Raw genomic sequence first — 22,921 nt, 5'->3', positions numbered from 1 at the left:
TTGCATTACATTTGACATTTTTTTTATAATAAAAATGTTTTGAATCCTATCAAATCTAAATGTATATAGTTAGTTTTTGTTTATTGAATCGGTCTATACACTACTGGCTATTACTCCTTTATTAGCTTATTGGATGTCCCATTCCAACACCGTTGGCATTAATATGGAGTTACCCTTTTTTAGTGGTTATGACAGCCTCCACTCTTCTGGGAAGGCTTTCCATGATTTTGGAGTATCTGTGGAGCTTTGTGTCCATTCAGCCCAAAGAGCATTGGTGAGATCAGGTACTGATGTAGGATGAGAAGATCTGGCTCGCAGTCGCCGTTCCAGTTCATCCCAAAGGTGTTGAATTGAGCTGAGGTCAGGGCTTGTGCAGGCCAGCCGAGTTCCTCATTAACAAACTGGCTTTGTGCACAAGGGTATAGACATTCTGGAACAGAAAAGGACCTTTCCCAAACTGGTGCCATAGAGTTGGAAGTGCACAATTATCTCAATTTTCTTTGTATGCTGTAGCATTAACAGTACCCTTCACTAGGCACTGGACCAATGGGGCCTAGCCCAGATCCTGAAAATCAGCCCCACACCATTATCCATATTCCACCAAACCCTATAGTAGGCACTTTGAAGGCTGGAAAATGGCATTCTCCTGGCATCTACCAAACCCAGATTAGTTCATTAAACTGCCAGATGGTGAAGTTTGATTCATCACTCCAGGGTACACATTTCCACTGCTCCAGAGTCCGATGAAGATGTGCTTTACACCTCTCCTGCTGATACTTGGGATTGTTCATAGTGATCTTCATTTCATGAAGCTCCCGATATGCAGTTCTTGAGACATTTTGGAACTCTGTTGTGAGTGATGCAACAGAGGATAGGTGATTTTTAATCACTTTACCACTCGGCAGCCCCACTCTCAAATTTTATGCTCTAACTTGTGTCAAGGGTGGCATCCTATGACAGTGCATGTGTACAGTCACTCAGCTCTCCACTACGAACCATTAAACTGTCAAGTGTTTGTCAATGGAGGCTACACAGCTATGTGCTTAATTTTAGACACCTTTTAACAAAGGGTGTGGCTGACACGCCTGAATGCAATAATTTGGAGATGAATCCATGTACTTTTAGCCATGTGGTGCATTATGCACACAGGCAGAAAGAAAATAACTTTTTAAACACAATACTTCCCCCAACATGAAAAAACTACTCTCATTATGGTAGGTAATGACGTCCACTGTTTATAGGCTCGTCACGTAAAATAGATTTTTTTCTAACTATAATCTGTTAAGTATGAGAATGTAAAGCACTCTTTACAAGTTTTCTGTGTCTTAATGGTGACTGAGGTATCAAACATTAGCTACTTGTGACTTTTTAAATTCTCATCAAGTTGCTCCTCTTTGTCAAGAATGTGTTACTGATTTGTGGCTAATACTTGTTCATTATTATACAGCACATTATTAATTTTTATCCATTATCATTTTATGTATTGTTACTTTTATTTTGGCAACTTCTTGTCATCTCTATTTTGTGTGTTTGAATTTCACGAGTGTCCCATTTTCTGCATTTATTTTTATGGGAACAACCTTTTTGGAACTTCAGATCAGGAGTATTCTGTGGTTTTCTGGACACATGATGTACATACTACATGATGCATGACATCATGACAGCCAGTACGTATGTACACCTTTAAAGATGGCTATGCACTTTAGAGGGCTGTGCTCAAGCAGCAAATCAGTGAGTTTAGTTTCTGGTTTTGATTTACTTTGGCTTTTTGAGTTTAGCGTTACCACTTATCTGATTTATCTTACATTTAGTGTACCATCCTTTGCAAATGACTTGACTACTCTTCTGCTTAACCCTTTAAAGAAAAATCTGCAACACTCAAAATTAACACAATTTTCAAAAGGACTGATGATATAGTTCACTTTTCATGTGACAACTCTAAACACTCCTTAAAGAATCCTTTGTTTTGGGGGATGTTATCCCTGACATTTACACCAGCACCTCTCAAGTGTTCACACGGCTTTGGCAATTATCTCGATGTCACAATAATTTTCTATCTAAGTTTCAATGAAGACAGCTTTTTCCAGTGCCGTCCACCACATACTCGTGAAAGTTGTCTGCCTATGGCTCTAGTGTGGATCCCAGGACTATTGACTTTTAGTGTTTAGGCAAGATTTAACCTTTAACTGGCCATACAAAAAATGTCTTGTTTTTAAAACGTTATTGCTGAGGATGAGATCATATTTGCTTACTTTAAAGAAAGGTTTGTCTTTTAGCACTTGATCTTTGTAGCTGTTAACCTGTTCTGATAAGTAATGTTTAATTTTGTCAGTCTATAAAATGGTGCTAATGCAGGCACAAACCTGAAAGCTCTTTTCTTTCCTTTTGATTCTGTACAGGATGTTCCAGCAGCAGAAGTGAGGCTTTTAATTTTAGAAAACATCATTCTTGAGCCAGCCTATGATATTTACATTCTAGTCAGCACTTCAGTTAAATATAAGGCTCAAAAGTTTAGCCAAGGGACACTCACAGGTAAAGTATGCTTTCATAAATTTTGCAAAAAGGATGAGCATTTTAATTACAAATTGTCATGTTTGATTATTTTCTTGGATTTGATTAACTTTTCTTGTTTGTAAAAAATGTAACGTTTTTGTTAATTTCTTTAGAGATTGAAATGCCATGTGACCAGTATGAGTTGCAGCTACAAAACAGCATAGTTAGCCCCGATGGAGAACATAATCTTCCTGTTGCAAAACTGGAGAGAGCAACTTCAACTGTCACTGCATTGCAGTTGGGACAGACCAACATAGTACTGGATCATAAGAGTATCCTTGTGATTTTTTTTTTGGCTTTGAGCAAAATGTCTATTCAGTGTCCCCACTGCAGTTTTCTTTATATTTAAACTTATTTTACCACCATTTTACTGAGCTTATCAAATAACATTTCTTTAAACTTCAAAACTCATTGTTTTAAAATACCTTAGTGTGTGGCAAGGATTACCAAACAGTTTTCTCATGCTTTTCTGGACAATCCCATCAGATCACACATACATAGGAGAGCTTTATCATGGAACACATACTTTACAGCTTTTGAATAAAATTGAATAACATTTTACTTAAAATTGCCACCTGTCCACTCAGAAGATGAACTACTTAACAGTATCCATCCATCCATCCTCTTCCGCTTATCCAAGGTCGGGTCGCGGAGGTAGCAGCTTAAGTAGAGAGCCCAGACTTCCCTCTCCCGGCCACTTCTTCCAGCTCTTCCGGGAGAATCCCATGGGCGTTCCCAGGCCAGCCGGGAGACATAGTCCCTCCAGCGTGTCCTGGGTCTTCCCCGGGGCCTCCTCCGGTTGGACGTGCCCGGAACACCTCACCAGGGAGGCGTCCAGGAGGCATCCTGATCAGATGCCCGAGCCACCTCATCTGACTCCTCTCGATGCGGAGGAGCAGCGGCTCTACTCTGAGCCCCTCCCGGATGACTGAGCTTCTCACCCTATCTTTAAGGGAAAGCCCAGACACCCTGTGAAGGAAACTCATTTCAGCCGCTTGTATTCGATCTCGTTCTTTCGTCACTACCCATAGCTCATGACCATAGGTGAGGGTAGGAACGTAGATCGACTGGTAAATTGAGAGCTTTGCCTTACGGCTCAGCTCTTTTTTCACCACGACAGACCGATGCAGAGTCCGCATCACTGTGGATGCCGTACCGATCCGCCTGTCAATCTCACGATCCATTCTTCCCTCACTCGTGAACAAGACCCCGAGATACTTAAACTCCTCCACTTGGGGCAGGATCTCCCCCCCCAACCCTGAGAGGGCACTCCACCCTTTTCCGGCTGAGGACCATGCTCGGATTTGGAGGTGCTGATTCTCATCCCAGCCGCTTCACACTCAGCTGCGAACCGATCCAGAGAGAGCTGAAGATCACGGCCTGATGAAGCAAACAGGACAACATCATCTGCAAAAGCAGTGACCCAATCCTGAGTCCACCAAACCGGACCCCTTCAACACCCTGGCTGCGCCTAGAAATTCTGTCCATAAAAGTTATGAACAGAATCGGTGACAAAGGGCAGCCCTGGCGGAGTCCAACTCTCACTGGAAGCGGGCTCGACTTACTGCGGCAATGCGGACCAAGCTCTGACACGGTTGTACAGGGACCGAACAGCTCTTATCAGGGGTCCGGTACCCCATACTCCCGAGCACCCCCACAGGATTCCCGAGGGACACGGTCAATGCCTTTTCCAAGTCCACAAAACACATGTAGACTGGTTGGGCAAACTCCCATGCACCCTCCAGGACTGCTAAGGGTGAAGAGCTGGTCCACTGTTCGCGACCAGGGCTAAAACCACACTGTTCCTCCTGAATCCGAGGTTCGACTATCCGGCGGACCCTCCTCTCCAGAACCCCGAATAGACTTTTCCAGGGAGGCTGAGGAGTGTGATCCCTCTATAGTTGGAACACACCCTCCGGTCCCCCTTTTTAAAGAGGGGGAGCACCACCCGGTCTGCCAGTCCAGAGGCACTGTCCCGATGTCCATGCGATGTTGCAGAGACGTGTCAACCAAGACAGTCCTACAACATCCAGAGCCTTAAGGAACTCGGGCGATCTCATCCACCCCGGGGCCCTGCCACCAAGGAGTTTTTTGACCACCTCGGTGACTTCAGTCCCAGAGATGGGAGAGCCCACCTCAGAGTCCCCAGGCTCTGCTTCCTCATGGAAGGCATGTTAGTGGGATTGAGGAGGTCTTGAAGTACTCCCCCACCGACCCACAACGTCCCGAAGTGAGGTCAGCAGCGCACCATCCCCACCATATACGGTGTTGACACTGCACTGCTTCCCTCCTGAGGCGCGGACGGTGGACCAGAATCTCCTCGAAGCCGTCCAAAGTCGTTCTCCATGGCCTCTCAAACTCCTCCCATGCCCGAGTTTTTGCCTCAGCAACCACCGAGCCGCATTCCGCTTGGCCTGCCGTTACCTATCAGCTGCCTCCAGAGACCCACAGGACAAGAAGATCCTATAGGACTCCTTCTTCAGCTTGACGGCATCCCTCACCGGTGTCCACCAGCGGGTTGGGATTGCCGCCCGACAGGCCCCGACCACCTTGCGGCCACAGCTCCGGTCAGCCGCCTCAACAATAGAGGCACGGAACATGGCCCATTCGGACTCAATGTCCCCCACCTCCCTCGGGGCGTGGTTGAAGTTCTGCCGAGGTGGGAGTTGAAGCTACTTCTGACAGGGGACTCTGCCAGCCGTTCCCAGCAGACCCTCACAACACGTTTGGGCCTACCAGGTCTGACCGGCATCTTCCCCCACCATCGAAGCCAACTCACCACCAGGTGGTGATCAGTTGACAGCTCCGCCCCTCTCTTCACCCGAGTGTCCAAGACATATGGCGCAAGTCCGGCGACACACCACAAAGTCGATCATCAAACTGAGGCCTAGGGTGTCCTGGTGCCAAGTGCACATATGAACACCCTTATACTTGAACATGGTGTTCGTTATGGACAATCCGTGGCAAGCACAGAAGTCCAATAACAAAACACCGCTCGGGTTCAGATCGGGGGGGCCATTCCTCCCAATCACGCCCTTTCCAGGTCTCACTGTCATTGCCCACGTGGGCATTGAAGTCTCCCAGCTAAACGAGGGAATCCCAGAAGGTATGCCCTCTAGCACCCCTCCAGAGACTCCAAAAGGGTGGATACTCCAAACTGCTGTTCGCGCATACGCACAAACAACAGTCAGGACCCTTCCCCACCCGGCGGAGGGAGGCCACCATCTCGTCCACCGGGGTAAACCCCAATGCACAGGCTCCGGATCGGGGGGCAATAAGTATACTTAACTGAAAAAAAGACAACGTTAAGCTAAAGAGATTACTTTCAGGAAGTTTTAATAGGTGGTGAACAAACAAACTCCCAAAAATGTAGAGTAAAATTCATCAAAGTCAATACTGCATCAAAACAAATGACATTTTGAAACTTTTTGCTTTTTGTAGTTAGGGAAATTTCACATTTCTGAGCTAAAAATAAAAAATATAGGATGCTTTTATGGGTGTCATTATCTAATATGTAGGAGCTCTGCAAAAAGAAGCAGTATAAATTATGGGATATTAATTGGGAAAAATCAAGGAAATATCACAAAGTTTTATCCTGATAAATGAAATGTAATGAGCTTTTACTGATTTCAAATGCAAAACCAAGACACAACTGACCTGAAGACATTGTAAGGATTAGATACTGTAGATTAACTTATATTGTCACCATTTGTATTTTGTAGACACGAATGCCGCTATGCTTCAAGAACTGGCAGGCAGTAGAAATGGAATAGCTATATAATGAGTAAGTATTAGCAGCATACAGTATGTATTTTAAAAATATTGACTTTTTTTTCATATTGTCACTTTTATTTAAAATGTTTTACTTACATATGTAAATTCTGTTTTCCCCTTTCAATATGCAAATGAAACACAAAATACAGTCTTGATCCTTGACAAATATAAACAGATATCCGTTTACAAGATGCCTCCAGACTGCCAAACAGTACAATCTACATTGTGGAAGCGGATCACTTAGGTAAGCATTAAATTTGTTCATCATGTTATATGTTTTATGCAATGATAACACTATCTGGAGTACAGTACTAAAATAATTTTAACCTGGATGAACACACAAGGGAGATGCAAAGAGAGCAGGTTGCCAGTAACTTCTCCACGCAGAACATCAGTAACATTGCTCATTTACCTAGTAAACTGCTTATTCCTTGCCCATGCCTTTGCATATGTAGCATTTTAAATCCTTCCATGGATCCTGAAAATGTCCTGATGGCTGCATGGAGTGTCTTCCTTTACTCTTTGTAACCATGCCTTGTGTTATTTATAATGCTGTGATGGCCAGCTCTCATAACTTTGGTCACTATGCAAGCCTCACATTCAGGACATGTCCTTTGCCTTCCACTACTAAACTGCCATCAGTAAGCACCATTCTCTTACAATAACTGTTGTTGGGCACCTGCATGTCGTGGCTTCAAAGATAGATAAATAGATCATCTATCTACAGTGCATCCGGAAAGTATTCACAGCGCATCACTTTTTCCACATTTTGTTATGTTACAGTCTTATTCCAAAATGGATTAAATAAATTTTTTCCTCAGAATTCTACACACAACACCCCATAATGACAACGTGAAAAAAGTTTACTGGAGGTTTTTGCAAATTTATTAAAAATAAATCACATGTACATAAGTATTCACAGCCTTTGCTCAATGCTTTGTCGATGCACCTTTGGCAGCAATTACAGCCTCAAGTCTTTTTGAATATGATGCCACAAGCTTGGCACACCTATCCTTGGCCAGTTTCGCCCATTCCTCTTTGCAGCACCTCTCAAGCTCCATCAGGTTGGCTGGGAAGCGTCAGTGCACAGCCATTTTAAGATCTCTCCAGAGATGTTCAATCGGATTCAAATCTGGGCTCTGGCTAGGCCACTCAAGGACATTCACAGAGTTGTCCTAAAGCCACTCCTTTGATATCTTGGCTGTGTGCTTAGGGTCGTTGTCCTACTGAAAGATGAACCGTCACCCCAGTCTGAGGTCAAGAGCGCTCTGGAGCAGGTTTTCATCCAGGATGTCTCTGTACATTGCTGCAGTCATCTTTCCCTTTATCCTGACTAGTCTCCTAGTTCCTGCCACTGAAAAACATTCCCACAGCATGATGCTGCCACCACCATGCTTCACTGTAGGGATGGTATTGGCCTGGTGATGAGCGGTGCCTGGTTTCCTCCAAAGAGTTCAATCTTTGTCTCATCAGACCAGAGACTTTTGTTTCTCATGGTCTGAGAGTCCTTCAGGTGCCTTTTGGCAAACTCCAGGCGGGCTGCCATGTGTCTTTTACTAAGGAGTGGCTTCCGTCTGGCCACTCTACCATACAGGCCTGATTGGTGGACTGCTGCAGAGATGGTTGTCCTTCTGGAAGGTTGTCCTCTCTCCACAGAGGACCTCTGGAGCTCTGACAGAGTGACCATTGGGTTCTTGGTCACCTCCCTGACTAAGGCCCTTCTCCCCCGATCGCTCAGTTTAGATGGCCGGTCAGCTCTAGGAAGAGTCCTGGTGGTTTCGAACTACTTCCACTGATGGATGATGGAGGCCACTGTGCTCATTGGGACCTTCAAAGCAGCAGAATTTTTTCTGTAACCTTTCCCAGATTTGTATCTCGAGACAATCCTGTCTCGGAGGTCTACAGACAATTCCTTTGACTTCATGCTTGGTTTGTGCTCTGACATGAACTGTCAGCTGTGGGACCTTATATAGACAGGTGTGTGCCTTTCCAAATCATGTCCAATCAACTGAATTGACCACAGGTGGACTCCAATTAAGCTGTAGAAACGTCTCAATGATGATCAGGGGGAACAGGATGCACCGGAGCTCAATTTTAAGCTTCATGATAAAGGCTGTGAATACTTATGTACATGTGCTTTCTCAATTTTTTTATTTGTAATAAATTTGCAAAAATCTCAAATAAACTTTTTTCACGTTGTCATTATGGGGTGTTGTGTGTAGAATTCTGAGGAAAAAAAATTATTTAATCCATTTTGGAATAAGGCTGTAACATAACAAAATGTGGAAAAAGTGATGTGCTGTGAATACTTTCCAGATGCAATCTATCTATCTATCTATCTATCTATCTATCTATCTATCTATCTATCTATCTATCTATCTATCTATCTATCTATCTATTTTATAGATGTTGTTTAAATAAATATACATAAATAAATAAGTAGTTAAAATAGACGCACACTTTGGTCTGAACACTCACTTCAATAACTATAAATCAATAAAATTAAAAACAAAATTATGACAATTAATACAATTAGTGTATTACATACTGTAGATACAAATATCTGGGATTTCAAAATCTATAACCTATTTAAATATTAATAAAAAAGTTACCTTGTTTAGAAAATCAGTAAAATCTCAAAATTTAATGTGATCTTAGTAGGTCATAATGTGAACATTTATAACAGTAAAATAAGAAAACTGAATTCTTACCCTTATTGTAAAGCATATGTTCTTTGACTTGTGCAATTTCTAGGCTGGTTCTTTATTTTTGGATAGTCCAAGCCACAAGTTAGTTCACTCTAAACAATAACCCATGCATCCATTATCCAACCCGTTATATCCTAACTACAGGGTCACGGGGGTCTGCTCGAGCCAGTCCCAGCCAACACAGGGCGCAAGGCAGAAAACAAACCCCAGGCAGGGCGCCAGCCCACCGCCGGACTCTAAACAATAATTCCACATGAAAAAATCCACAGGCATTAAAATAGAATATCTTTTTTGACTCATCCATTTGAAAAAATTTTGCGCAAAGCATGAAGAAGTTGAAAGAGTGAAATATGCTGATGGAATATTTTGCTGTAGTTGTGTAGTTTTTCAGCATTTTCTACTTGGAGGAAAATTAGCTATTCTAAAATATCTAGATGAATCTCATTTTAACTTAATTTTAATAAAAGCAATGTTTTATTGTATCCCACAGCTATTTATTACTATCACTCAGTTACTTGCCATTGGAGCTTCAAGTATTTATTAAAAAATAACTTGGTTGCTCTAATCCAGAAGTTCTGTACTTGATAAAAAAATGAGACAGCAGTTTATAGTGTTAAAAGGAATCTTCATGTGTAAGCATAATAAGCCGGACTTGGCTCTGTTTGAGTCTCAATGCCTTTAAATGTAAACCTGCAGTACAACTGAGGAGATCTGACCACATATTACTCCTCTAGGATTGACAGCAGCAGTTCTCATAATCAAAAAACTTATTTTTTCCTTGACCTTCTGTGAAGCGTCAATTTCCCCTTAGGGACAAATAAAATCAATCTGTCTGTGTGTCAAGACTCACCCACCCACCTATCTATCTATCTATCTATCTATCTATCTATCTATCTATCTATCTATCTATCTATCTATCTATCTATCTATCTATCTATCTATCTATCTATCTATCTATCTATCTATCTATCTATCTATCTATCGAACTAAAATGACCCATTTGCTATTCTTGTTTTACAGTACAAACAACCTCCAAACATCAAGCAGTCATATTGCTCCTGCTCAAAGGCTGATATTTGATAGTATATAACATTTAAATGAGATTATCATTTATGTCTCAAGAATCAACTGTCACAGATATTTCTGCTAAAATTCCTCAGAAGAAATAGCTTAAGACAAAAAGGAGATATGCAACACGACTGAGCTATAAAGAGTCAAAACTGAGAATTTGGTTTGAAAAGCATGTTATATTTTATTAGATATCTTCCTGCTCTGGTTTAAATCTCTTTCAGGTCTACAAATGTTTACTTATTATTGCACTGATGACTTTATCCAAAGTGACTTACAACATTTAAGATACGATTGGTTGTATTACTTTTGTTTTCACACTTGGAAAACAGACAGGTAAAGTGACTTGCTCATGGTTGGATGGTGTCATCAGAGGGATTTGAACTCACAGGTTTAGGGCTTGCAATCCAAAGTCTTGACCACTGTGCAACCAGCATGAGTATGATCTCCCACAGCAATACAAATTAGTTCAATTAGTATTTTTCATAAGCAAGGACTACAGTTTTGTAATCACAATAAAGTGTTTTATGACCACAAACGAATTGTCCATATATTACTGAGAACACAAGCAAAAAACTTTCAAATTGCAAAAATATGTCAAGGCACTACTTGTAAAATCTGTGCCCATTGTGTGACTTTGCTGAGATCTCTGCTGAAACCCAAGAAGAGAAACTTGTAAGAAAAAGCTGACAGGCTTGAGACAAAAGAACATTGGCCTTTTTATTTATTTGTGATCTCATTGTTTAGGAGAAACTAAAAAATATTAAAGAGATCTGTTTTTGATTTTTCATTCCTAAGGTTCATTTTGGTATTACTGTATTGATATATAATAATATATTATATTACTGTATTTATATATAGTAATATATTATAATTTTGGTAATATTATTATTAGCATTTTACAACACACTAGTTAAAACATTGTCACTTATTATGAATGTTCAGTGTATGTGATTAAATACAGCATTGCATTGTTTATAATTTATTGATTTTCATGTAACCTTCAGTATTTATTATTGTCAGTCAGTGGGTTTCATATAAATATGCATATTTTAATAAGTTAATGTGGAAATGTATTTTATTTGTTTAATATTGTTATTTTCTTTAGTTTTGAAATCATTTTTATACCATTTCTATAAAATGACATATGTTTTTCTAAATATCACTCATATTCAAAACATATACCCAATTACAACTTACTTGCATATTACAGCAAACTCACTGCTCAGACCTAACAGTTTCATGTTTATTAGCGTAGCTGAAAATAAATTTGGAATTAAATACATAAATGTGCAGTCTACTGTTGAAATCACAATCCTTCAGAGAGTGTTGCTTATTAATTCTATGTATTCTTTTACCTGCTAAGTAAAATTCCCATTCATACTGACTTTGGATTATAGCTAATGCTGATCTAAAACTGTTACATAATGTCCCTAAAGAAGCTTTTGCTGTTGTAAATACAGCTAGGGAAGTAGGAGTGGTAATTATGTATTTTTTTCTATACATTCAACTTGATTTCCATGCAAATTCAAAATTGAGACCTTAATGGGTTTAAATATTTATTGAGTTTATTTATACTACCATCCATGAATGACATTATCTCTAACTGCATACATTATATATAGAACAATAGAAATGCTTATTTACATTTTAACAATAGGGGAATTTTCTCCATCATTAACTGGGATTATATGCAACTTGGAATAGATTTTCTTTTTATTAAATCTTTTTTTTTGAAAACATTATGCCAGCTGAAGAATGCACAGAAATTTAGCAAAGAGTAGTGTATATCTGCCTCCCTCTTTTTATAAAGATACCCTAACATTATAGAAGCTACTTTACATACATTACAATTTTCGTATTCTTTTTTTGGTGCATGCAGTAAATAAAATCAGAGGTCTTCAAAGTTATATAGGAATTCTGTTCCCCAGATAAAATCTAACAGAACACACAAGAAAAGAACAAACTAAAACACCTTTAATGAGGAAACAAGAAGGCATTTTATAAAATGGCTGATTACCATTTTGAGGGTTTTGGATTAAAATTGTTCTCTGCTAATGATTTCTTGCGATTTGTTTTTTTATTTGAGAGCTAGTAATTACTTCTAAGGTTCAAAATCTTACTGTTTGTAGTTCACTTCCAATTTATTGGTTTTGATTTGTATTAAGACCTGTAGCATTATAGCATCATTTTATTATATACTAGATGTCTCCCACAGCTCCGCACACATAGTAGTGAAACAGGAGAAACTTTAAAAATCAGTAAACAAACAGGTATTCCTAGCTAAGGGGGGGCAAGGTACGCTCCAAAATGTGGCAACAGGTAGACCCAACTGGAACTGAGGCTGGCGCGTAAGTGAGGAGGGCCTGCCTGGCTCTCTACTTAGGACATTATGCTTCCCCTTCCCCCCAGCCTGCAGCCTCTATCTATGATTGTCACAAATAAATTGCTCCTGCAAGCGAACTATGTTAGCGTGATGAGAGAAGTTGAAAAATCACCCGGAATGTTCAAGCAAATTATAGAAAAAACCTGATCTAAATCCGTTAAGTAATTGTCTCGTAAAAAGCGCACAGACAGACATTCCATTTTATATATACAGTATACAGAAGAGATATACACAGTGAGTATATATATTGCGACCACTGCTGCAGGGGGATGTGGCCACTCTTCAGAAACTCCATCTTAAACAGTATTTCAATTGGAAACAAACACACTCTTACACCTCCTCTTTGCGGGATCAGCTGCAGGCTTGCTGGCTTGCATCGTGCGGGGCTTCGAACATTTAAAAGACCGAGCTGCAGCCATCCTAAGGTCTCACTCTCCTGTCCTCTCCTCCCGAAGACTCCCTCTGCTCCGTTCGCTGCTTCCGGACCGCTGTAACCCCTTGAGGAGGAAGATTTTGTGTTCTTTTGACCAGGAGTCAGGGCCAAGGTGTCACATTTGACAGCTGTCCCCAGTGTGACCAGACCGCTTCTGAAAGAGTCTTGTGTTTGTATCTGCCAGAACTGCAATACAGCTTCTGCTCCTTGGAAACCCTAATGTGCTGTCCTGTGTAACTTTGTGACCCAAGCTTGACAAGATATACTGTATGTTATATAGTATTTGCCAAAAAATATAACCACTACACAATACATGCTTTGCCTTTATTGGGTCTCACCAGCTGTACACCCTTTTCCATCCCCTTATGGGGATCGAACCTCAGAAGTCAGCACCTGAGGCAAATCCTCTGACATTGTGTCACAGTGGCTGGTTCATTTGTTTGATAGTGTGATGATCAGAGTATTACATTGGTAGGTATGAATCACACAAGAGTTTGATTAATTACTTGTGACAGTAGTTTACTTACAGCCGCATGCTGATATGGGAGCTGCAGCTGAAATGATTCTTGAAATTGTTCAGAAACTAGAAATCAAATCACCCGGCTCTTTCAAACTTTTCCAGACATTTAAAGTTGCGTATGTTTGAGAGGGTGGAAAAAAGGTGGTGTTCGTGCAGAGGTGCCACAGATAAAAGCTTCTGTAACTTGAAGTACTTCCTGCATTGGTTTCATATTCTTACTGAATGAAGCACAATTGGTTTGTTAGTATGTTGGCGATAGCTTGTATTTATTGGAGTATAAAGCAAGGACTATGAAGAATATAAGGAAGTGCTGCCGGATTTTATTTCTATTGCAGACCAGGCCTGTGTATGTTCATCCATTTGTGTCAATGCTCAGGTTTTTATAGCTTGTATATTTGCTGCTCAGTAATAAAACTGAATGTTAGGTAAAGCCATGCCACCTTCCTTCCACCTTAGGTCTTTGTTAGGTTTCCCTTTGGTTGCGTGGATGTTTTGAATTCCAAATAAATTAGGTTATGATTGAGTCTAACTTCTTAAAAAATGATTTGTTGATATATATTGGAATGCTTTGATATAGAAAACGAAGCTTAGGAAGAATATTCATCTTGACAGTGTTAATTCTTCTAGCTAAAGTGAGATGAAGGCTAGACCATCCATGCAAGTCTTGCTTATGTTTTTCCAAGCTGACAGCAAAACTTTTGTTTACATTTTGAATGTAAAAAAGACCAAATAAATGATGTTTGATTTTAAGAGACATAAATCTGTATGTTCATCCTTTGTTGTTTTGGGGGAGGAGTTAGAAAGAGCCAATGAATATAAATACTTGAAAACTACCCTAGATAACAATCTTAACTGAAATGCAAATACAAAAAAATATTCTCTAAATGCAATCAGTGCTTATTTCTCCCCCGTAAACACAAACTATTTAAAGTAGACAAGGACCTCATGTTGCCATTTTGTCACAGTATGATCCAGCCTGATATCTCTTCTAGTTCCATTGCCTGGTTTAGTGATTTGACAAACCAAAATTTTAAAAAGCTGCAGCAGGTTGCTAAGCATGAAGCTAAAGTTATTGGGGCTGATATAGATGATCTGGCAAGTGTGTGTTAGAGGACAAAGCTAAAGAAGCTGGAAATCACCTCAACTGATGAACGACATCCATTACATGTAGAACTTAACTTTAGTCATTCAGGAAAGATAGTCACTTTGACAACTCACACAAATCGCTCCAGAAATTCCTTTTAATAAGGAATATCGGAGAAAATGATTAACGTTTGATATGTACAGTATCCTGTAACCATTTCTGTATAAATATACATTATAAAACTGCCTTACCTTAACCTATCTTGTCTGTATTTTGTTTTCTTTCTTTCATCTTTTTATTAGATGCAACTGAGAAGGCAAATTTCATGTTTTCTTGTGTAAATATGTCTTCCTTGTGGCCTGCCGATTTTTTTTATTTATTATCCCAGGCAGTTGAGTACATTATCAACTTAAAATTAACAAGTATCATCTACTTGAGTGGAATAAAATAGGGAAAATACCCATTCACTGGATAATTTGATTTAAAGTATCATTTTATAAAAATTTAAAAATTAAGGTCTCAGGTTTTTGAAGAGTAATGGTTTGGGATAACAATTTAAAAAATGTGTTGTTTAGTCGGCAACTGATTACTGTCATGTCCAGAACTGGCTCCTGCTTTGTACTTCTTCAAATGATTTTGGAATGAATGGGTCTGTAAAATGAATGTAATGGTGGAGGTTAAACATTACATTACAGATTTGCAGTAGTTTATGATCTTCTGTGCTCTGCAAGACTACCACAACATAAAGTCACAACATACTGTTGTCAGAGATGGCTGGGGTGGCGACCCGGCTGGGACACCCAGAAGGACCGGAGGAGGGCTTGCGCCTTCCCCAGACCATGTGGGGGCGACCCCCCTGGTTGCTTTGGGGACCACGGGTATGGAGCTTTGAAGCTCAACCCTGTAGGGGCCCATGGTCACCGCCAGAGGGCCTTTGGAGCCCTGGACCTCAGCACTTCTGCCACACCTGGAAGTGCTGGGGGGAAGAGGATCAGGTACACAGCCGGTGCTTCCGCCACATAGGGGAGTGTCGGCGGAGGCTTATCAGGAAGCACCTGGAGCTTGCCAGGGTGTGGTTAAAAGGGGCCGCCTCCCTCTATTCGATGGCTGGAGTCGGGTGGAAGAGGACAGAGCTTGGAGGAGAGGAGTGGAGGCATAGTGAAAGGCATAGTGTGAAGGCCTGGACTTAAAGAGGTGATTGGTGCTGCGACACTGGGTTGTGCTCACTTATTGTAAATATTATAGTGTAAATAAACGTGTGTGGTGTAAAAACATCATGTCTACCTGCCTGTGTCCAGGTTGTACCCCACACTGTATATAGTCACCTTTCATCTAAACCGAAGTTAGTTATTTCCATCTAATTTAAATAAAAGCATGCACTTTAATTTTGTAAGACTAAGTAATATATTGGAAGAGGATTTTGTTTTCTAGTACCTAAATGTTAATTAACATATCAGCTCAATTTTAATTTTTTAAAAACACAGGTTTTGCCATTCAGCCAGGAAATAGATGGGTCTTGGAAACTGGAAGAAAATATGAAATCCTAATCGAAGTGTTTGACAAGGCAGGCAACAAAATTTATGTTTCTGATGTGAGTAGTGCTCACAGAGCCATTTTATTTTTCAAAGCATGCAAGGTAATGTCATGTAAAGACTTTACATGCAGGTCTTGTTTTAACAGTGTAAGATTGATGCTATATAGCGCCTGACCCGACACAGATTGGACACGAGAGGCACGTGTAAAATAAAACAAATACTTTCAGCTTTCTTTGTCTGTGCGCTACGCCTTTCCCGCACCCACAGACACAACACAGTCGCAAACACAAGTAACTAGCACTTTCTTTACTTCCTTGGCACCACCACTCCTCCCAGGCAATCTTGTCCTCCTCCGGCCAACTCTGGCCACTGAGTGGTGGTTGCTGGCTCCTTTTATAGTTCACCCGGAAGTGCTCCAGGTGCTTGATCCCCGAGTTCCGGCTGCACTACCGGGTGTGAAGAATATGTTGCCCTTACGGGCTCAGGAGTCCCAAACACAGCACCCCCTGGTGGTTCCTGCGAGATCCAACAGGGCTGCTCCCTGTTCCACCCCAGGGAGGCAGCCATCTAGCATCCAGAGGGAGGTATTGCAGTGTCCAGGGCTGCTCCCCCTGAATAATGCATGCAGGGGCACCCCGACGGGTATGGACGCCAGCCGGCCTGTGACAACAAGAACAGTTATAGATAACTCACATAGATGTAGAAGTTAAAATTTAAGCATGTGTTACTGATAAAGTAATGGCAGAGAACACTGATATCATGCAGTAGTCTCATACTCTACAAAGGTAACCATTTTGAAATCAAAGAGAATGTTAACATGCTTAAGGATTCTGTATCAGTCATTGGAGCATTTTATAAAGAAGGAACAGCCAAGTAGAATGGGGCTGGTTACAGATGTCAAAGGACAATGTTTGAACAGATTTCCAGCACTTGTTTTTATATTTATTCTTTGGTTTTGGATATGCTGAGTTTTTGTATTTTTTTTTTTCTCTGACAGACTTTAAAATCATTTGTTGGTCTTCAAATGACTTTATTCCAACTTGTGTCTTGGAGTGTTTCTGTCTATACAGTGTATTGCCCTCTTTTCCAAACATCTAGTATTTTCCTAGTGTATGTACCAGTATTCTTATTTTTACTTGTCAGATTTCCTTTTGAATATATTTAATGCATTTAACCTGTTAGACTATTATAATTGTGTTTGCTTTTTAGAGTGCTTCTGATTATGCTGTTAGTGGTTCTTTTTTAAAATGTGATCGAGACACTTTTTCAAAAGTTGTATATATCTTTTTAATAATAAATTAAGCTTTGCAAAATTTTTCTGCAGAATATCCGTATCAGATCGGAGATTCCAAGCAAATATTTCAACATTTTACAGTCCTCAATAAGTGGATGTTACCATCATGTAGAAGTGTTGGAGAAGGGACTAGTGGTAATAGAAGGTGCACTCTCTTCTGTTGTGGATCAGGTTGGTGGTCACTTTCACTACTGTTTGGCAATAAATTAAAATTCATGGCAGGGTTAGGCAGCACAGTCATTACAGAACAGCTTATGTTTCTACTATGGGAAGGTAAAAATTGCAATGATGTATATTATTAGAAGTATTTTATTATAAACACTAACCAGTTTTTTCTTATGTCTTATTTTTTAATTAACCTTATTTGAAAAAAATTACATTCCAAAAGATCAAGTCCAACTTATAAAACAAATAAAATAACATTGCATTCAAACAAGTCAAGTTTAACTAGCCAGAATTTTTAAAGAAAGGAGAGCCAACAACATGGGCAAATTATTAAAAACACCAAAGAAGGGAAGACTGGCTTTATCCCATATATAAATGCTCATTGTACATTTTTTAATTAGATCCTGCCTTATTTTTTAAAAGTTTTGAACAGATTCTCTAAGCAAGTATTTGATTTTCTCCAATTTCAAATAGTATAGAACATCAGGTACCCACTGACTTATAACAGGTGGGCTGGGATTCTTCCAGGTGAGCAAGATAAGTGTGGGTGCTAGTAGTGAGGTAAAGGCAATTACAATCAATTTGTTCTTCTCTACTTTAAGCTTATCTCAGGGTACGCTGAACGTGGCTGTTAATGGGTTACGAGTGATTGTGACACCAAAGCTATCTGAGAAGCATTCAAAGACTTTTTGTCCAGAACTATGTTAATTTGGCGCATTTCCAAAACATGTGGCCCAGTGAGGCTGGAGCTATATTGCCATGTTCACAGGTTAAATCTTGCCCTTGGTACATTTTGTACAGTTTTTAATCAGATACATCCATCCATCCATCTTCTTCCACTTACCTGAGGTCAGGTCGCAGGGGCAGCAGCTTGAGCAGAGAGGCCCAGACTTCCCTCTCCCCGGCCACTTCTTCTAGCTCTTCTGGAAGAATCCCAAGGTGTACCCAGGCCAGCCGGGAGACATAGTCACCTCCAGCGTGTCCTGGGTCTTCCTCGGGGCCTCCTCCCGGTTGGACGTGCCTGGAACACCTCACCAGGAAGGCATCCAGGAGACATCCTGATCAGATGCCCGAGCCACCTCACCTGACTCCTCTCAATGAGGAAGAGCAGTGGCTCTACTCTGAGCCCCTCCTGGATAACTGAGCTTCTCACCCTATCTTTAAGGGAAAGCCCAGACACGCTGAGGAGGAAACTCATTTCAGCCGCTTGTATTCGCAATCTCGTTATTTTTGGTCACTACCCATAGCTCATGACCATAGGTGAGGGTAGGAACATAGAGCGACTGAGAAAATTGAGAGCTTTGCCTTACAGCTCAGCTCCTTTTTCACCACGACAGACCGATGCAGAGCCCGCATCACTGCGGATGCCGCAACCAATCCGCCTGTCAATCTCATGCTCCATTCTTCCCTCACTCGTGAACAAGACCCCGAGATACTTGAACTCCTCCACTTGGGGCAGGATTTCACCTCCAACCCTAAGAGGGCACTCCACCCTTTTCCGGCTGAGGACCATGGCCTCGGATTTGGAGGTGCTAATTCCCATCCCAGCCTCTTCACACTCAGCTGTGAACCGATTCAGAGATCATGGCCTGATGAAGCAAACAGGGCAACATCATCTGCAAAAAGCAGTGACCCAATCCTGAGTCCACCAAACTGGACCCCCTCAACACCCTGGCTGCGCCTTGAAATTCTGTCTATAAAAGTTATAAACAGAATCGGTGACACAGGGCAGCCCTGGCGGAGTCCAACTCTCACTGGAAATGGGTTCAACTTACTGCCGGCAATACGGACCAAGCTCTGACACTGGTTGTACAGGGGGTCCGGTACCCCATACTCCCGGAGCACCCCCCACAGGATTCCCCAAGGGACACGGTCGAGCGTCTTTTCCAAGTCCACAAAACACATGTAGACTGGTTGGGCAAACTCCTATGCACCTTCCAGGACTCTGCTAAGGGTGTAGAGCTGGTCCACTGTTCCGCGACCAGGACAAAAACCACACTGTTCCTCCTGAATCCGAGGTTCGACTATTCGATGGATCCTTCTCTCCAGAACCCCGAATAGACTTTTCCAGGGATGCTGAGGAGTGTGATCCCTCTGTAGTTGGAACACACCCTTCTTAAAGAGGGGGACCACCAACCCAGTCTGCCAATCCAGAGGCACTGTCCCCGATGTCCATGCGATGTTGCAGAGACGTATCAATCAAGACAGTCCTACAACATCCAGAGCCTTCAAGGAGTTTTTTGACCACCTCGGTGACCTCAGTCCCAGAGATGGGGGAGCCCACCTCTGAGTCCCCAGACTCTGCTTCATCATTGGAAGGCATGTTGGTGGGACTGAGGAGGTCTTTGAAGTACTCCCCCCACCGACCCACAACGTCCCGAGTCGAGGTCAGCAGCACATCATCCCCACCATACACAGTGTTGACACTGCACTGCTTCCCCCCCGAGACGCCGGACGGTGGACCAGAATCTCCTCGAAGCTGTCCGAAAGTCATTCTCCATGGCTTTCCCAAACTCCTCCCATGCCGAAGTTTTTGCCTCAGCAACCACTGAAGACACATTCTGCTTGGCCTGTCGGTACTTATTAACTGCCTCCAGAGTCCCATAGGATAAAAGGGTCCAGTAGGACTCTTTCTTCAGCTTGACGGCATCCCTCACCCGGTGTCCACCAACGGGTTCGGGGATTGCCACCACAACAGGCACTGACCACCTTACGGCCGTAGTTCCGGTCAGCCGCCCCAACAATAGAGGCACAGAACATGGCCCATTCGAACTCATGTCCCCTACCTCCCTTGCGACATGGTCGAAGTTCTGCCGGAGGTGGGAGTTGAAGCTACTTCTGACAGGGGACAGCAGACCTGCACAACACGTTTGGGCCTACCGGGCCTGACCAGCATCCTCCCCCACTTTCGAAGCCAACTCACCACCAGGTGGTGATCAGTTGACAGCTCCGCCCCTCGCTTCACCCGAGTGTCCAAGATACATGTTATTGGTAAAAGATTATAAGGAATGATTGAATGCTTTGTGCATATGGAGCTAGAGTGTATTCTATACATGGCTGTCTTTCACTCCTTTCTGAGATATTACATGAAAGATCCTTTCCTCACCATTCCCTAGGATCTTTGAAAGGAAGAGACTTTAATGTATTTTTATATATTGTTGAGATGCTGTCTGAGTCTTCCAAGATTGAAAAGTATATCTTCTGGAATAAAAGTGGATGGGAGGTGTGGAAAATTAGGTAGGTTCCTTTAAGCAAATTTTCTGAGTTGAAAGTAGTGGGAAAATTGGGTTGATGTGAAGTTAAATTAGTTAAATTGTTCATAACTTGCAAAGACATTATCTATATACAATTCTCTTAGTGTTTAAATCCTGGGCATTCTCCAAACATTAAATACTGTTTATGTTTGAGAGGGTAGAAAAAGATGATTTTCATGTAGTGGTGCAACAGATGAAAGATTCTCTGCCTTGAAGTGCTTCATACTTTGGTTTTATATTCTGAGTGGCTAACTGGATTATTGGTATATTAATGATAATTTGTTTTTACTAGGCCATCAAAGCAGGGTAAAGAACTACAGCAGGATTATATTTCTATTACAGACTAAGCTTGTGTATATTCATCAATTTGTGTCAATGTCCAAGGGCCTCATGCATAATGTCATGCAAAGAATTCACACTAAAACATGGCGTACGGTCAAAAGCGTAAATGTGCGTACGTACAAAAAAATCCAGATGCATGAATCTATGCGTATGCCAACTTCCATGTTTTTCAGCTACATAAATTCAGGTCAGCGAGAAAAGAAACGCACGTGCACGCGCCTGCTGCCACTCCCCAACTCCTCCCAGAGTTACGCCTCTTTGAATATGCAAATCAATATAAATAGCCCTTAAGCTCAGCGTTCTGTGAAATGGCAAAAGCATGGGGGAAACAGAAGAATTTCAGCGAATACCAACTGGAGGCAAGGAAAAATGTACTATTTGTTGGTTTAAACTGCGGCATAAAAAACAAAAGGAAGTTGATCGAGTGACATAAGAGTGTTGGAGAAACTCGAAAGCTCAAGTTCACAAAGTCACACAGTGCCTGAAATAAAAAAGAAGTTGTCTCATATCAAAGTCGCCATGAAAAGGCGAGTTGTAGCCCACCGTCTGAGTGGCATATGAAAGCTTCTAAGTGGCATATGAAATGAATGCAACAATTATCAAACTTTCATCATTTTATGTATGTAAAAAGTTCCAGCAGTAACGTGCATCACAGATTCAATGCAATTATTTGTAACATTAAATAGACCTTATATTTAGTCTTAAATTCTTATATATGCATAACAGACACGGTGGGAAAAAAGCTTGAAATGTCAACTTTAATCTCGAAATTTCCACTTTAATTACGTAGTTTATTTTGCCATTAAAGTAAAACATCATAAACTTCATCTTTAAATCATTTAATTTACTAGTTTCTCAAATACCATCGTAACTAAAGTAGCACATTAAATGCTTTGTTTTGTATGTGTATGTACACACCATTTATACATGAGGACCCAGGGGCCTCATGCATAAATGGTGCGTACGCACAGAAATGTTGCGTAAGAACTTTTCCACGTTCAAATCACGATCTATAAAACCTACACTTGGCGTAAAGCCACGCACTTTTCCACGGTACCTCATACCTTTTCGTACGCAAGTTCTCCGCTAGGTTTTGCAGACTGGCGGCACCCAGCATCAAAGCAATGCCACTATTCCTGTGTGGTTACATCTTATTTTCCTGACGCAGCTTTATAAATACACTGAAACTAACCGCATATTGTTTATTAGTGTAGCGCATCTGATTGCAATTAACTTGTAACAATATAATGGTCCAGGGAATAGCCATAGTATTCCAAATACCAGAACTGCTTTAGCATTGTTACTCTCACTGCACCTTCTTCTTCTTCTTTCAGCTGCTCCCGTTTGCCACAGTGGATCATCTTTTTCCATATTACTCTCACTGCACCACTTGGAGTATTTATATCACTGTATCTGAGTGTGAATCACAGCAGCAGCTGATCGGAAAGAGAATTATCAGTATACAGCTTCAAGCACACGCTACCTCAGCCACGGCAAAACGTTTCAAAGCCTTTCCTGTACGGACCTCGTGGTTCAGAAACAGTTTAATCCCAAGAACTTTAAACGCACTTAATCAATTGCTCCTTGCAGAACTGTTTGTACTTATAAGTACAATCACCTCACTGTAAACTTGCACTACAGTTATAATATTGCACAACCTGAGCTACTTTAAAAAGCGCGTATTTACATATGATGACGATATCATTTTTAAGATGAAATGCAGCAAAATATGTTTATTATATTATACAGATAAAACTTTAATTTCATTTAAATAATCTATATTCTTCACTGGGACTGTCGTGAAG

At 41.3% G+C, this 22,921-nt stretch overlaps 1 protein-coding gene across 1 annotated transcript in view; it reads left to right on the top strand.

Moving 5' to 3' along the window:
• The window catches only part of LOC120540473 (nuclear pore membrane glycoprotein 210-like), a 319,549-nt gene that overhangs the window by 77,206 nt on the left and 219,422 nt on the right, over positions 1-22,921 (top strand). Inside the window, exons 6-10 of the mRNA XM_039771311.1 lie at positions 2,400-2,532; positions 2,667-2,825; positions 6,503-6,571; positions 16,011-16,117; positions 17,386-17,530. Coding sequence (XP_039627245.1) covers positions 2,400-2,532; positions 2,667-2,825; positions 6,503-6,571; positions 16,011-16,117; positions 17,386-17,530 — 613 coding nt within the window. The remainder of the gene's footprint in view (positions 1-2,399; positions 2,533-2,666; positions 2,826-6,502; positions 6,572-16,010; positions 16,118-17,385; positions 17,531-22,921) is intronic.

This window comes from Polypterus senegalus, chromosome 12, assembly GCF_016835505.1.
Source record: "Polypterus senegalus isolate Bchr_013 chromosome 12, ASM1683550v1, whole genome shotgun sequence".
In the NCBI taxonomy this organism is placed as follows: Eukaryota; Metazoa; Chordata; class Cladistia; order Polypteriformes; family Polypteridae; genus Polypterus; species Polypterus senegalus.
Note: the sequence above shows the minus strand (reverse complement) of the source record. Positions and strands in the feature narration are given on the sequence as shown.